This window comes from Rhinolophus ferrumequinum, chromosome 11 (genome assembly GCF_004115265.2).
Source record: "Rhinolophus ferrumequinum isolate MPI-CBG mRhiFer1 chromosome 11, mRhiFer1_v1.p, whole genome shotgun sequence".
NCBI lineage: Eukaryota > Metazoa > Chordata > Mammalia > Chiroptera > Rhinolophidae > Rhinolophus > Rhinolophus ferrumequinum.
In genome coordinates, this window is record NC_046294.1 from 59,775,457 (window position 1) to 59,789,915 (window position 14,459).

The 14,459-nt window shown below is 35.2% G+C and overlaps 1 protein-coding gene across 2 annotated transcripts in view; it reads left to right on the forward strand.

Moving 5' to 3' along the window:
- The window catches only part of TMEM135 (transmembrane protein 135), a 213,373-nt gene that overhangs the window by 74,517 nt on the left and 124,397 nt on the right, over positions 1–14,459 (forward strand). Inside the window, exon 5 of one of the 2 annotated variants that reach the window (XM_033120386.1) lies at positions 9,824–9,889. The exons of the other annotated variant lie outside the window; for it this stretch is intronic. Coding sequence (XP_032976277.1) covers positions 9,824–9,889 — 66 coding nt within the window. The remainder of the gene's footprint in view (positions 1–9,823; positions 9,890–14,459) is intronic. 2 annotated transcript variants of the gene reach the window in all.

The window sequence follows — 14,459 nt, forward strand, 5'->3', positions numbered from 1 at the left end:
TTGCTCTTTCTGATGGAGTCAGAAAGTTCTTGTAGAGTTCTTTCATTTCTTTTAAGTCTCAAGTCTCTTTCTTCTTCCATCTATGTCATTTCCAGGTTTCTATCTTCGATGTCACTGATTCTTTCCTCCATCTGGTCAACTGTACTACCTAAGCTGGCTATTTCATTCTTCATTTCTTCTATTGAGTTCTTAATCTCCAGAAATTCTATTTGGTTCTTTTTCAAAATTTCAATCTCTTTGGTAAAATGTTCATGTTGTTCTTTTATTGTGTTTCTGAGTTCATTAAACTGCCTATCTGTGTTTTCTTGCATCTCGTTGAGTTTTTTCAGAACTGCAATCTTGAATTCTCTGCCATTTAAGTCACATATTTCAATATTTTTAAGATAATTTTCTGGAGGCTTTTCACTTTCTGAGCTGTCTTGTTGCCTTGATTATTCATGACAATTAATGATTTATTATTTCTCTTCCTAGACATCTATAGGAGTGGGTTCTGCAACAGGTTGATAGGAAGGGGTCTTTCTGTTGTTTTCCAGTACGTATTGGTAGAATATTTTATTTTCTCTCCGACTGCAGCCTTTTTGTCTCTCTCACACAGTAGTGTTACGTTTTCTCTGCACTATTCCAACTTCTCACATAATGGGGGGATTCCCTGGGAGACGGGCTTCTTCTCTGTTAATAGTTTGCCTGGGTCACAGGGCGCATTTTCCATGTGGGTATGCGGAGAGCTTTTGAAGTTCCAAAGCTCTTCCTGCACCAGATTCAGAGCCCATAGGTTTCAGCAGTTGTGTTTTCTCCTGCAGGTATCTGCCCACATAGGTGGGGCCAGGGGCGGGGTGAGTTGTGAGAGGTGGCCCAGAGCAATGGCAGCGACCACCACCGCAGCCAGTCCTCCCCTTTGCCAGAACTAGTTGGGCTGAGATTCTCTATTTGCAGACCCTGTTCTCAGAACTGCAAATATTCTGTTCTTTTTATCTGACACTGCTACTGTTCCGCTTCTAGCACCAGGCAGGTGGGGTGGGGCGAGCTCTGGGAGGGTCGGGAGGGGCCGGCTAGTCTCAGTGCCTAAGGCTTCTGTTCTCAGCTCGGCAGTGAGGGCTTAAACCACCGTTTTCAGCCTTCTTACCTGTCTTTTCTCCGAGGTCTCTGCCGTGAGCGTTGGGTTCAGCCGTGTTATATGCTGCCCCCTCAGCCCTGTGGGGTATCGGAGCCCTAGCAGTCCGAGTTCTTCCCTCGCCCGCAGCTACGGTAGTTCCGGGATGCAGCGAGCTCAGAGCACTGAGCTAGGTCTGCGTCCTGTGCCCGTAGAGCTCCGTCTCCGCATTTCTCCCTTCCCTTCTTCCCTGCTCACACAATGTGCCCACCTTTACGTGAATGCAGTAGTGGGCCTCTTCCTCTTGCCTGTATGCTTTGCAGGGAGTCTTTTGTGGAGTTATAGTTGTTCAATTTGTTGCAAATTCAAGGGGAGATTTCCAGAGGCTCACCTCCGGCTGCCATTTTTATGACGTCCCAGTCTTTGTCTTTTAATACATTTAGGCCTGGGATCAGCAAACTACAGCCTGCTGTTTTCATGAATGAAGTTTTATTCATTGTGTATTCATGTCCATTCATTGTGTATTGTCTATAGTTGCTTTCATGCTACACTGGCAAAGTTGAATAGTTGTAATAGACAGTGTATTGCCTGAAAAGCCTAAAATATTTATTATTTGACCCTTTGCAATAATGTTTTCTGACCATTGGTTTAGATCATTTACATTTAATGTAATTACTTATATTGTTTGAAATACATGCACTATCTTGTTTTCTGTTTGTTACCTGTTTTTTACTTTGTTCCTCTTTTCTTGCATTCCTTGGGTTATGAATATTTTTTAGTGTTCCATTTAAATTTATCTTGGCTTTTGGCTGTATCTTTATGTGTTATTTTCTTAGTGGTTCCTTTAATGATTATAATACACATTCTTAATCTTTAATAGTCTACTTAGAATTAATACTATATTTGCTACTAATGTGGAAGGCTTACAATCATATAGGCCTCTTTAATCTCCCGACTTACGTTATAGTTGTCATATATGTTATATCTACGTACATTGAAAACTTCATTAAACATGTTATAATTTGTTGGGTAATCATACATATTTTAAATATCTTATAAAAGAAATAAATACAGTCTTTTTCATTTACTCAAATTTTTACCATTTCTTTTGCTTTTGTTTCTTTCCTGAAGTTTCAAGTTTCCCTCTAGGATTTTTTCTTTTCAACCTATGCAAGTGTCTTTATCATTTCCTCTAGAGCAGTTCTGCAGGTGACAGATTCTCTTATTCTCTTTTACAAGGCAATGTCTTCATTTGGTCTTCATTCCTGAAGGATACTTTTGCTGGATGTGGAATCCCGGGTTTATAGTTTTTGTGTTTCAAAACTTGAAAGATGTTCTCCTCACTTCCATGGTTTCTGATGGTAAATCCATAATCATTCTAATAGTTGTTCCACTGTATGTAATATGTATTCATATTTTTGGCTACTTTCAAGATCTTTTTCCTTTATATTTGGATTTCAGCATTGTGTTCGTGATCTATCTAGGTATGGTTTTCTTTGAGCATGTCTTACTTGGGCTTCGCTGAGCTTCTTGAATCTGATTTGGGAAGTATTCAGCCATTATTTCTTCAAATATTTCCTCTATAGCAATCTGTTTTCCTCATTCTGGAGATCTGATAATACAAATGCTAGATCTTTTGCTGTTCTCCCACACGAGTCTGTGGGGCTCTGTTCATTTTTTTTTCCAATCTTTTTTCTCTCTGTGTCTACAGTGGATAATTTCTATTGATTTATCTCCAAGTTCACTGATTCTTTCCCCTTTCATCTCCATTCTGATGTTAAGTCCCTCTCCATTGACTGTTTTTATTTTAGGTGTTGTATTTTTCAGTTCAAAAATTTCCAGTTTTTTATAGTTTTTATTTCTCTGTTGAGAACTCTCTTTCCATTAATGGTAGCGTGTTTAACTTTACTTCATAGGACACAGTCATAATAACTGCTTTACAGGTTTTGCCTGCTAATTTCAACTTCTGATAGTCTTTCCTTCGTTAAATGGTCACAAGTTTTTTTGTTATTTGCAGGTTGAGTACTTTTGGATTGATCCTGGACATTTAAATGTCATGTTGTGATACTCTGGGTCCCGTTGAAATCCTTGGAGAGTGTTGTTTTTTTCTTTTTTTTTTCCAGTAGCAGTAGTAGTAGAAGTAAGCAGTCACCTTGTTAGGTTCAGCCTGCAAGTTCTGTCTCGTCTTCAGGGAGCAGTAGTTCCAATGTCAGTTCTGTATTCAGTGCCTTTCCTTTGTTACTTTGGGTCTGTCCCATCTGGGTGCCACTCATGGGTCATTCTAGGACTTGGGTGGTAGTTTTAACTGTAGTTTTGGTCTCAAAGTCTTTGCTTTGCTGTTTGGGTCTGTTCTGTGCCTGTGCTAATTAGGGATGAGCCCTGTACTTGCGCCAGCTCAAACACAGATTTAGTTAGGGGAATCCCCTTTTCTAGCTTGTCTTTTTTGGGATTATCCCAATACTCTCTGCCTCACTGAGCTTTCTTTTCCTGGTCTTCTGTCCAGAAAGATGGGGTTTCTCTTGGAGTTTTATTTAGCTGCCTGCACTGTTGTCACCGTTGCAGACACTGTATAGAGCCTGCTGTTGGGACAAAATATCTAGAGAAAAGGACTGAAAAAAATAATGGAGATTCTTTCTTTCTTCTTTGGACTACTGAGGTCTCCTTTCCATATACCTTTGGTCAGAAAAACAGAATTTCTTTTCCAATTTTAATTATCTGTGTTGCTGCTGCTGCTGCTTCACCTTATGACTGGGGCCTATCCTTGGGGCAGAGTCAAGAGAAAATGGAGACGGAAAACCCTCCCAACAGCCAGGGATTAATTCTCTACACATTCTCTTGCCCACTTGGGCCCCTTTCCCCTGTTTTCTGGCTAGAAAGAGTTTCTCTAAGAGGTTTGTTCTCTGTGCTGCAGCTGCTTCCATGCGTGGAGTCTGAAGTTATGAATTAGAATTAGTAAGCTGGAAAGGGGTTGGGCTATAAGCAGCTGTTTGGAGAAAAGAGAGTGATAATGGTTTGGGGACATCACAAATATCTTGGCTGCTATGCTAATGAATGTGTGTATTTTGGAGGCATTTTATTACCTTTGTATCATGCACTGATTCTTTTGTGAAAGACAGATAGCTAATGCTCAGTTTTCCTATTTTTTATTTTGTATACTTACTATCATAAGGAAAGTAGATGGTGCTTAAAAGACTCAGTATTTAAAATTTTCTTCTATGGCCATGATAAACAGCTGGGGAGTGAATTTTGCAATGATTTCTGAGGAGTTTTGCTAAATTAATCTTCTTGAAATAATGTTAAGTTTTCTATTTTTTTGATTGACTTGTCAAGAATTTTAGCATAAATAAATGGCCATGTAGCATAACGTGCTAATTGTAATTGACTTTTATATAGCACATTTTTAATTGCCATCTGATACCATTTTAACTGGATTTTTAATTGCAGTCTGATAACTAATTTTAAGGTATAATTGGAATTCTGTATTTTCCTTGAGATATTAATAGTAATAAAATTACCGTTTTTCGTGCAAACAAAATTTGTAATTTTCTTTGAGTTATGTGATGTTATTATCCTTATTTTGTTCATGAAGAAGTTGAGCTCAAAGAAGTGAAGTTGCATGGCTGAGTTTAGACATCTTAACAAATGGCAAAGATAGAACTTGAACTTCAATTTCTAAGTTCAAAAGGTCTGTTTCTAAAACCTGTTTTCTTAATCTTTGTGCTATATTGTTTTATATTGCTCAAGGTGCTGTGAATATGTAAATAAAACATTAATTCATGCTCTCTAGGACTTCATTGTTTAGCTGATGCAGTGGTTAAGTGCTGTGACTGTCGTAGATTTTTGTTTTTCTTAGTCACAGTTTTGATTAAGGCTCATTCATTTTTGGCCTTTCATTAGTCCATTCCTTATTTGTACATTTGAAAAATCAAAATTAGTATTTCTTAAACATCTTCTCATCTCAAGAAGTGCTGTCCTAAAATAAACCTTGGATTCATTATTTTACATTCATCTAGCTCTTTTCAGAGCTTTTCACGTTTAACACCTGCATTTACCACCATAAGAAGACAGGTTGATATTAGCTGTCCCCTTTTTACGGAGGAGGTCAGAGCTTGAAGAGTTTGAATGACCTGACTAAAGTTGTAAATAGTGGAAATAAGATAACTAGGACTCTATTGCTTGACTAATAGGAAATAAAAATTTGCTAAATACAACCACATTTGTATTTATGTTTATAAATTGCATGTTAAATGAACACATTGAAGTCTTTCTATACTATGATGCTTTAAAGTTATTATAATCATACTGCTTTTCAAGGTAAAAGCATATTAAGTATGTATTTGTTCTTGTTAATTTTACTTACTTTGTGTTGGTTTAATGAATTAAAAAGTATTAGACTGTAAGAGCGTGAGTTTTTATTGAGTTTGGATTATTTTCACTCTGGGAGCTACTCAAGGTAGTACTGTTTGTATTGTAACATTTTACATTGTTCCAAAATTCTGTCCTAAGTCTGTTTTATCTTTCAGTGTAATAAAAACTGTTACTTTTTTTTTTTACTTTTATTTTTATTATTACCAAACAATACATGTGCATGGTAGGTCATTAGAAAATAAAGAAAAATACCCATTGATTACTACTGTTATCAACTCGTTTTATTTCCTTTCAGATCTTTTTTGATTTGTACACATACACAGACACAAGGATCCAATCCAGAACTTGGCATTTGTTACAGCTAGATTTCACGTCTCCTAAGTCTCTTTATCTAAGACTCTTCTTAAAAGCAATCTCTCTTAACGGTTTATTTTCAACAAGGACCCCTCCACCCCCCCTCACTGACAGAAAATGTTTAATGAATGTTTTTAGTATGAATCATTTTAGTTACCAAAACTCAAGGAGAGGGAAATTTCAATCAGGAATTTGCTGGTGTTAAATTTACAAGTGTTGAGAATGAGCCCTGTTATCTCATTGTTCTTGACACTTGTTAGTGATTGTTTGGGTACAAGTAAATTAAAAGCAATCTCTGTAGTAGAGGTCAAAGGAATGTTGTGCAGTCCAGTGCTTCCCTATAGAATCAAAGGGAGCTGAGCTGAATTGACTGAATGCTATTAGAATGAGACATCCTTAAAAATGTAGGTGGGAGTAACCGGCGAAATAAATCAATTTAGTTGGAAACAAAAGATTGAATTTGGTATTCTTCTACTGGAGAGAGTACAGGAAAATGAATTAGATCTTCAAACTGCCTTGGGTATTTGAGACACAAAAAAGTAAGTAATTTGATGGGGTTTAGTTGTTGCCTGCTTTATCCCAAGTGCTTGCTGCCTGGGCCTTTCCCTTTTGCCCCTCAGATATATACACAGTAACGAACCTGATTTAGATGAGCTCTGTTTAAGAGTCACGTCACTGGATCAAATGAGGTTTAAAAAGAAAACAGGAAGATGGAAGACATAATTTAATATTCATGTCATTAAGAATAAAAAAATATTGTGCATCATTGGTGAGAAATTATTTTCCTTCAATAAAAATTTCTAGTTCAATAAAATAACTAGTTCTTTCAACATCTAGTTTTACATGCTTCAGTAAAAGTCTGTCAGAGCAAAGTCGTTTCATTTATAATTTGAGTTTTGTTTAGATACGTGACTAACTCCCTCCTTCCCCCGGCCCCCCACGCACTATTAATGGCTTGCTTTAACTCTTTCTGAGTAAAGTATGGATTGCAATTATATTCATATTGTGCTGCAGTCAGAAAATTGAGCGGTGTTGCCCTGAAAGTTTTATTTTCTAGCTTATCATTTAGACACTAACTGTCCACCGGCTTTGTGTGTGTGTATAGGAATGTTTTCAAGATTGATACCCCTCATTTTAAAAAAAAAAATGTTAGACAGCATTTGTTCCATGCTGTATTTTACCAATAAAGTTGAACTAAAAGGAGTTGTTACCTTTTGATTTATATCTTCTCTCTAGCCTTGATCATTTTTCCTTGACAATTCCTAAACCACGAATTCCTCTAGCTTTCTGATCCTGTAACTATGTGGATTTGCAATAACAAAGATGTATGTTTCTCGATCTTAGCTGGGCTTTCCTAACTGCTTTGCAGTTCTGTGTTCCATTCCCTTGTTTTCCTTTTACATGTTGTACGTACTCTCACCCCTGTCCTGAATTAGTATCTGGGTCATTCTCAGAAGATTATTCTGTCGTCTAATGTAGAAAGGGGAGGGAGAGAGAGAGAGGAGGTGGAAGGGATGAGAGGAGTGGGAGGGGTGAGGGATGGAAGGAAAGCATTGGCTTAGACACGTCCTTACCCTTTCTCCCTTTTACATACTGAACAGATTGCTGCGTGTGCTCCTGGTCCGATCTACGGGAATCTCCTTCAGTCCAGTGTCCATTTCCTTCCTGTGTCTGTTCTGCCACCTTACTGTGACTGCTACTTAGTCATGAAAAACTTCTTTAAAATCTCTTCTATCCTGAAATACCCTGTTATCAGTTGTCCCTCAACTCTGCTCTTCTGGCACCAATTCCATCTCATTTCTTACCTTTATTGTCAAACTTTTTGAGAGTTTACTTACACCTGTGTGACTTTATAATCTCTTACTTACTCAGCCCTAAACTATATTCTTAGGTGTACAATGCACCACTTTATTAATATTGTAAAGTGTTTGACCTCTTTGCAAAATTAGACACTATTGATTACTTACTTCTTAAAAGTTAAAAAATGTGTTGATCAAGAATTTATGTGTAGGTTAAATAGTCAGATAGTATGCTGCAAAGCTAGTAGAAAAAGAGTAGTACTCTTTAACACTCCCAAGGCCTGATTGCCACAACTCAGAGGCAACCACTTACAAACCTGTTTGTTATTTTTTCTGTTATTTACTTCCTTACATCTAAATGAACATGTGCAGTGCTAAATATTACACTGATTTTGTACACATACATCAGTTTCCTTATAGTTTCCTCCAGTTTTCCATCTCTGCTACTCTTTGGATTTCTTTAGATATCCGTTCAGTTTTTAAATTCAAAGTTCTTTTATTGATTGGTTCATATACTAATTCTTAAAATGTATGTTTAGTAGAGCATCCTTTGATTATGTTTTCAGTTATTGAAGGTTGGTGATGCATTCCTCTTATGCCAGGTTAAAAAACTAAAAAGCACATATGGAACAGATGAACTTGCATTCTCTTCTTTCCAACTATGCTTTCCTGTAGTCTTTTTCTTACAGCCTTACTGGCCATCGTACTTGTCCTTGAATGTAGCAAGCGTGATCCTCCTACCTACTGGCTTTGTACTTCTTGCCACTTCTGATTGGAACAGCCCTGTTATGGGCTGAATGTTTGTGTTCACCCCAAATTCCTTTCATAACCTTACACCCCCCCATGTGATGGTATTAGGAGTGGGGCCTTTGCAAGGTAATGAGGATTAGATGAGTTCACGAGGGCTCTGCCCCCATGAGTTGGGCTTTAGCGCCCTTATAAGAGCACAGAGACAGCTTGCTTCTGTTTGCTCGCTGCCATGTGAGGACACAAGAAAACAGTCACTGGGAACCAGGAAGCACATGTGCATCAGACACTGACTCATGAAGCTTTCTTTTCCGTTTTCTTCTAAGAGTTTTACAGTTTTAACTCTTATATTTAGGTCTTTCATTCCTGTTGAGTTCGTTTTTGTGTAAGGTATAAGATAAAGATCCAACTTCATAGTTTTGCATGTGCATATTCAATTTTTCCAGTACTATTTGTTAAAAAGACTGTCCTTTCCCCCATTGAACGGGCGTGGTACCCTTATCAATAGAGTGGACCATATATATAAGGGTTTATCTTTGGGCTCTCTATTCTGTTTCACTGGCCTTTTTGACAGTACCACACTGTGTGATTACTTGTGGCTTTGTAGTAAGTTTTGAAATTAGAAAATGTGACTCCAACGTTGTTGCTCTTTTACAGCATTGTTTTGGCTATTTGAGATCTTTTGGGTTGCATATGAATTTTAGGATGGATTTTCATATTTCTGGGAAAAAGTCATTGGTATTGATTGATAGGAATCCCTTTGAATCTTTGGATCACTTTGGGTGGTATTGACATCTTAGCAATATTAGGTTTTCCAGGTAATAAACAGAATGTCTTGTCATTATTTATGTGTTCTTTAATCTTTTCAACAGTGTTTTGTAGTTTTCAGTGAACAAGTCTTTTGATTCTTTGGTTAAATTTATTCGTTTTTTTTTTATTCTGTTGTAAATGGAATTGTTAATTTCATTTTAGGATTATTCATTATTAAGATATAGAAAGAAGTCACTCTTTTGGGGTGTTATTTAATATACCACAGAATTACTTTATCTTCTGTCAGTATTTCAATGGCATTCAAGTGATCTGAACTGAATTCAAACGGAAACTGAAAATCAGAACAAATGGTAATTCTGAATTGAGTCCAAGTACTAAATTTTTATTTAATCTTTGTTAATCAAACTAAGGTTTTAAACTTACCTAAGTATAAAATTTGAAATTATAGATCTGGAAAAATATCAGCAAATGAAAATAACCTTTGAAATAATGTAGTGTGAGTTCTTGATAATATTAAAATGTTCTGCAAATTATATTTTTGGAGTACAATTTAAAGCTTGTAGTTCTTATTGTGCCTTATTGATGCTTCTCTAGATGTTGCTGGAAATTTTTTTTTTTTACATCTTGGGGGTGTGATACATAGTTGAATACATATTATAGATGATACCTTTTTGCTTTTTTTTTAAATTCACAGGCCACAGAAACACTATTTAGAATGGGTGTAGCAAGAGGAACCATCACAACGTTAAGAAATGGAGAAGTAAGATGAGAATTTTGTTATACTTATTAGTTCTTAATTTATTGTATACCAATTTAAAAACATAAAATGTGGTGAATTCTCTGATGCTTTATAAAAAGGATTGAGAAATACTTGATGTACATAATATTGAGTGAATCTGACCTAAAAATCCATTTTAGTTCAGTCATATTGCAATGAGATCTCGGGTTGAAAATGAATTGCTGAGCCTTTTAATATTGGTTACCAGTTATTTTTACTCTTAAAAGAAAATGACATTGTATTTAATAATAACTTCTGCATATATGTATATATTTAATGAAAATAATCCTATACTTTTTCCTTTCTTTTCTATTTTATGTTTGACAGATCTAATACTTCTTTGTAAGGATAAATAATTTGAAATGTTGACATTATTAGAGAGAGAGAGAGAGAGAGAGAGAGAGAGAGAGAGAGAGAGAGAGAGAGTGTGGGGAGGGAGGGGAGAGTGGGAGAGAGAGAAATGGAATTTAGTCTGCTCTTGTAGTTGAGGCTCAATTAAGATACAGATTCTAAATTTTAACTTTTGTAAATGTTCCTACCAATTCTTAAAAAAAAGTTCTGCCACTTGAAAAATCTCCATTCCAGAATTATTACTGGCCTAATTATCACTCTGCTTTATAAAATTTATTGTTTGATATACCTGCTTGTTAGGCAAAAATGTATAATCTTTTGGAAGTCAGATACTTTTAAATGTTTAATTGTATATTGACAAATCACTTTGGTATTAATTTGTAATATATATTTTGTGTATGAAAAAGAATTAATTGACCCCTTTTTATTCTCAGCAAACTGCAGTATGTGGTGCCAGTTTAAGAAAAGAAAACATTCCCATTAATAAAGTCAGACATATTTATCTGTCTAGAGTGTGTCAAAATGAAATTCAGATTTTAGTAGTTACTATGTATTTTCTCATGGTGGGGGGCAATGAACTTTTGAACTCTATCTTATAAGAAGGTTTGGGAAATGTATGCAAGACAGTTTTATAAGTAATCTTCTGAGCATATCAACACATATTGAATATGTACATATTTTACTGAATGGAGAGGAAGTAGTTAAAGCAGCTGGTTTTTGATCCAATTTCCTCTCAGATTGCTACAGGTGAGTAACCTGGTTAGAGTTTTCAAGCACTGTCTGACCTGCAGTTTCTAAAATGAGGTTGAAACTGTAAGATGCACATTTTTGCCCTTACATTTTAAGATCCCTAAAAATGGACTATGTCTTCTAGTCACTGGCACCTCATAGTCAGGTTTTTAGAGAATTTGTTTGGGAGTAGGAGATAAACTAAAAGGTTAACATTTTAATGGATTATTTAAAACAGAAGCTGAAATTACCATATTTATCATATTGAAAAATGTTTGATATGTTAACGCAGGAGAGTAGCAAGGAGTTTACTTGTCGTAGGGCATTTAAAATATTATTCTAGCCCTTCACTGCAAAAATATCTGTTAAGCAGGGATTAATAAATAACCTTGTGACAATGACATCAGGTAGGAGGAATACAAACTGATATGTCCACATTACAATAATATCAGTGTATGAGTAAATTTATCTGGATACATGACAAGACTGAACTTTGCTTGTCTACCCTTTCCTGTGTTCTGTCTCGAAGCCTACGTTTTGCCCACCTAGTTGGACATTTCTGCTTATATTTTCTAAGAAATGTTGAGACCAGAGAACATGGTTCCTCTCTCTGAAAGTAAGAAAGTTTTTGCAAGAGTTTGAAACTTAACTTTATATGTTATAATGAATCATTGGAGGAGTTAAGTAAAGAAGTGACATTATCTTTTAAATCTTCATCACAACTGTGCAAGGGAAAAATTATTATGCCCATCTTATATTATACATGACTGAGGCTTAAAGAAGATAAACATTTGGCCTATGATCACACATCTAGGAAATGGGAGAGCTGGGATTTAAACCCCTTTCTGATTCCAAAGCCTATTCATTCCACTGTACAATATAATCTCCCTCAACGTAATTCACTTACTTAGATTAGAGTTTTCTAATCATTCAATTGTCCCATAGTTTGACAATAGAAAAATAGCATGGTATATACGACTCTGAGATTATATATTCAGTCTGATTTTTTATGCATTCTATTATAATTATCTGTTATCTTTCATGTGTAGAGAAATGTGTGACTTAAAATGAATAGAAAAAATAATTCTCACCCTTCACAATTCTAGTTTGCGACTAATGCCTGATCATGTTGATGTGTTCTGTACAGTCCGTGTATGAGCTAGCTGGATTTTTGTAACTTGATTAAATTACATAAGCTAGAAAGCAGATAATTTTTCTGGGGAGAAAATTTTTAAATTTGTTTATTTTTTGGGATGGGTAACATAAAATTATCACTCTCAGTAAATAGTTATTGAATATGCTTGTCTCAAAAGTTATACTTTTGTAATTTCTTCAGGAAAGGTCTGATTATGTTTTCAGCTTTCCAGGAATTTATGTACTGTATTTTGCAGTGTATAATGCACACTTTTTTGCCCAAATTTTTGAGGGAAAAATAAGAATGCACACAATACATGGGTAGTACTAATTCCGTATCTAGATAAATGTTTTTAATTTTTTATTTATGCTTATGAGCTAAAAGTGTAACTCTAGAACTCAATAATGATATCCGTATGCAAAGTAATACCCTGGAATACAATAAGTGGTTTTGTTGAACTTACGATGAACTTGCAACGATGAAGAGTTCTTGGACTTCTATGATGCATAAATACCGTAAATTTGTTACCAGTACATAAAATTTCTTGTACCTTGTATTTGTTCTTGTGTTTTGTAATTATTTGTTACATAAAATTTCTTGTACCATAATACCCTGTTTCCCTGAAAATGATGAGACCTAGCCAGACAATCAGTTCTAATGCATCTTTTGGAGCAAAAAATTAATATAAAGCCTAGTCTTATCTTATGTTAGATAAGACTGGGTCTTATAGTAAAATATGACCAGGTCTTATATTAATTTTTGCTCCAAAAGACACCTTAGGGCTGATTGTCGGGTTAGGTCTTATTTTCGGGGAAACACAGTATATTAAAAAATAAATGCTAATACAAAAAACAAGTACCTAAATGCAAACAAATAACAATTTGAATTAAAAAATTAAAATGAAAGATTTTATTCCCCTGAAATTTTGGGCCAAAAATGTGGGTGCATATTATACACGGGAGCCCATTATACATGGCAGAATGTGGTATAGGGTGAAACAAGTACTTTGTTAAAAGATCAAGTTACTTTGTTAAGTTTAATGTGTTTAAAAAATTATCTACTGTTTTACATAATTTGAATCCCAAGTAAGCCATAATTTGGTGTTTTTTCATTAGATTATTCTTAATTCAAAGTTTTGAAAGAGAACAAAGTTCAGCAATTTATCACCACGGGAAGGTAGTACTTGAACTAACTAGGTATAATTCAATCCTTTGCCTTCTATTTGTTAGCTGACACTATCCAGTTCTGACAGTAGTAACAAGGAATCAATGAGTGTAATGAAGAAACTGAATGACTTTCTATAGCCAGTGAGTTGATTCATCTATTGTAGCTCTATTAATTTTTTAAATATTATGAAGTTCTAAAGTATCAGGCACATGTATTTTCATTTTTGTTTAAAACGTTTAATTTTTCACAAATACGTCTCTAGCATTACTTTTGAAATTTTGGGGAGATTCATGGATGGAAGGAGAAATAATCCTTGCCTGTTCATTCAGCAAGTATTTATTGATTGTCTTATATGTTTTTGGCATTGTTTTAGGTGCCTGTGTTCCATCAGTGAGTAAAAGAGATCAACAGCCTTACCTTTGGGGAGCTTATATTCTAGCTCATTAATAACTTATATTCTAATTATGGAAGAAAATAAAAATGTACAAAGCAACTAGAAAGTAATTATAATTACAAAACTCCAAAAGAAGATGTAAATAAGTACATGGTTTAAAAGTAATTTAAATAGTGATGGATAGGGTTAAGTTAGTGCAGATTTCTTTGGAGGCCGGTATTAAACTGGGCCCTGAAGAAATTTATGAACATAATTGAAAGAGAAGAGGTCAAAAGGCATTGCCAATTAGAAGAAATAATATAAAAAGGAGCATAGTTGAGAGTGAAAAGAGACATAACTTGATGTAGAATCAAAAAGGCAAGGGGAGGAGGTGTGGTGTTGAAAGGAAGTAACATTTGTTGAGTATTTTTTCCAGGTACTTTATAATCATCCAGCTCATTTATACACCAAAACAACTTTTATTTTAGATTCTTTTATCATCATTCTTTCCATAGGAGATATATGAGGTTCAAAAAAGAGTAGTTGTTTTTTTTTTAAATCACATTTCCCTGAGAACTGGAATGCTTATGATATTGATTAAATTTGTGGTAAAATCAAGGGTTAATATTTTATCTTCCTCCAAGTGGAGTAGCCAGCCTTGTGTGGTGGAAAGGGCATTAGTCAGCAAGCCAGGAGACCTGCCTTCTCCTCCTGCCTTTACTAGCTATGTGATCTTGGACAATTTACTTAACTGCTCACAACTTTAGACTCCTACTTTAGAAAATGAGTTGATTAGA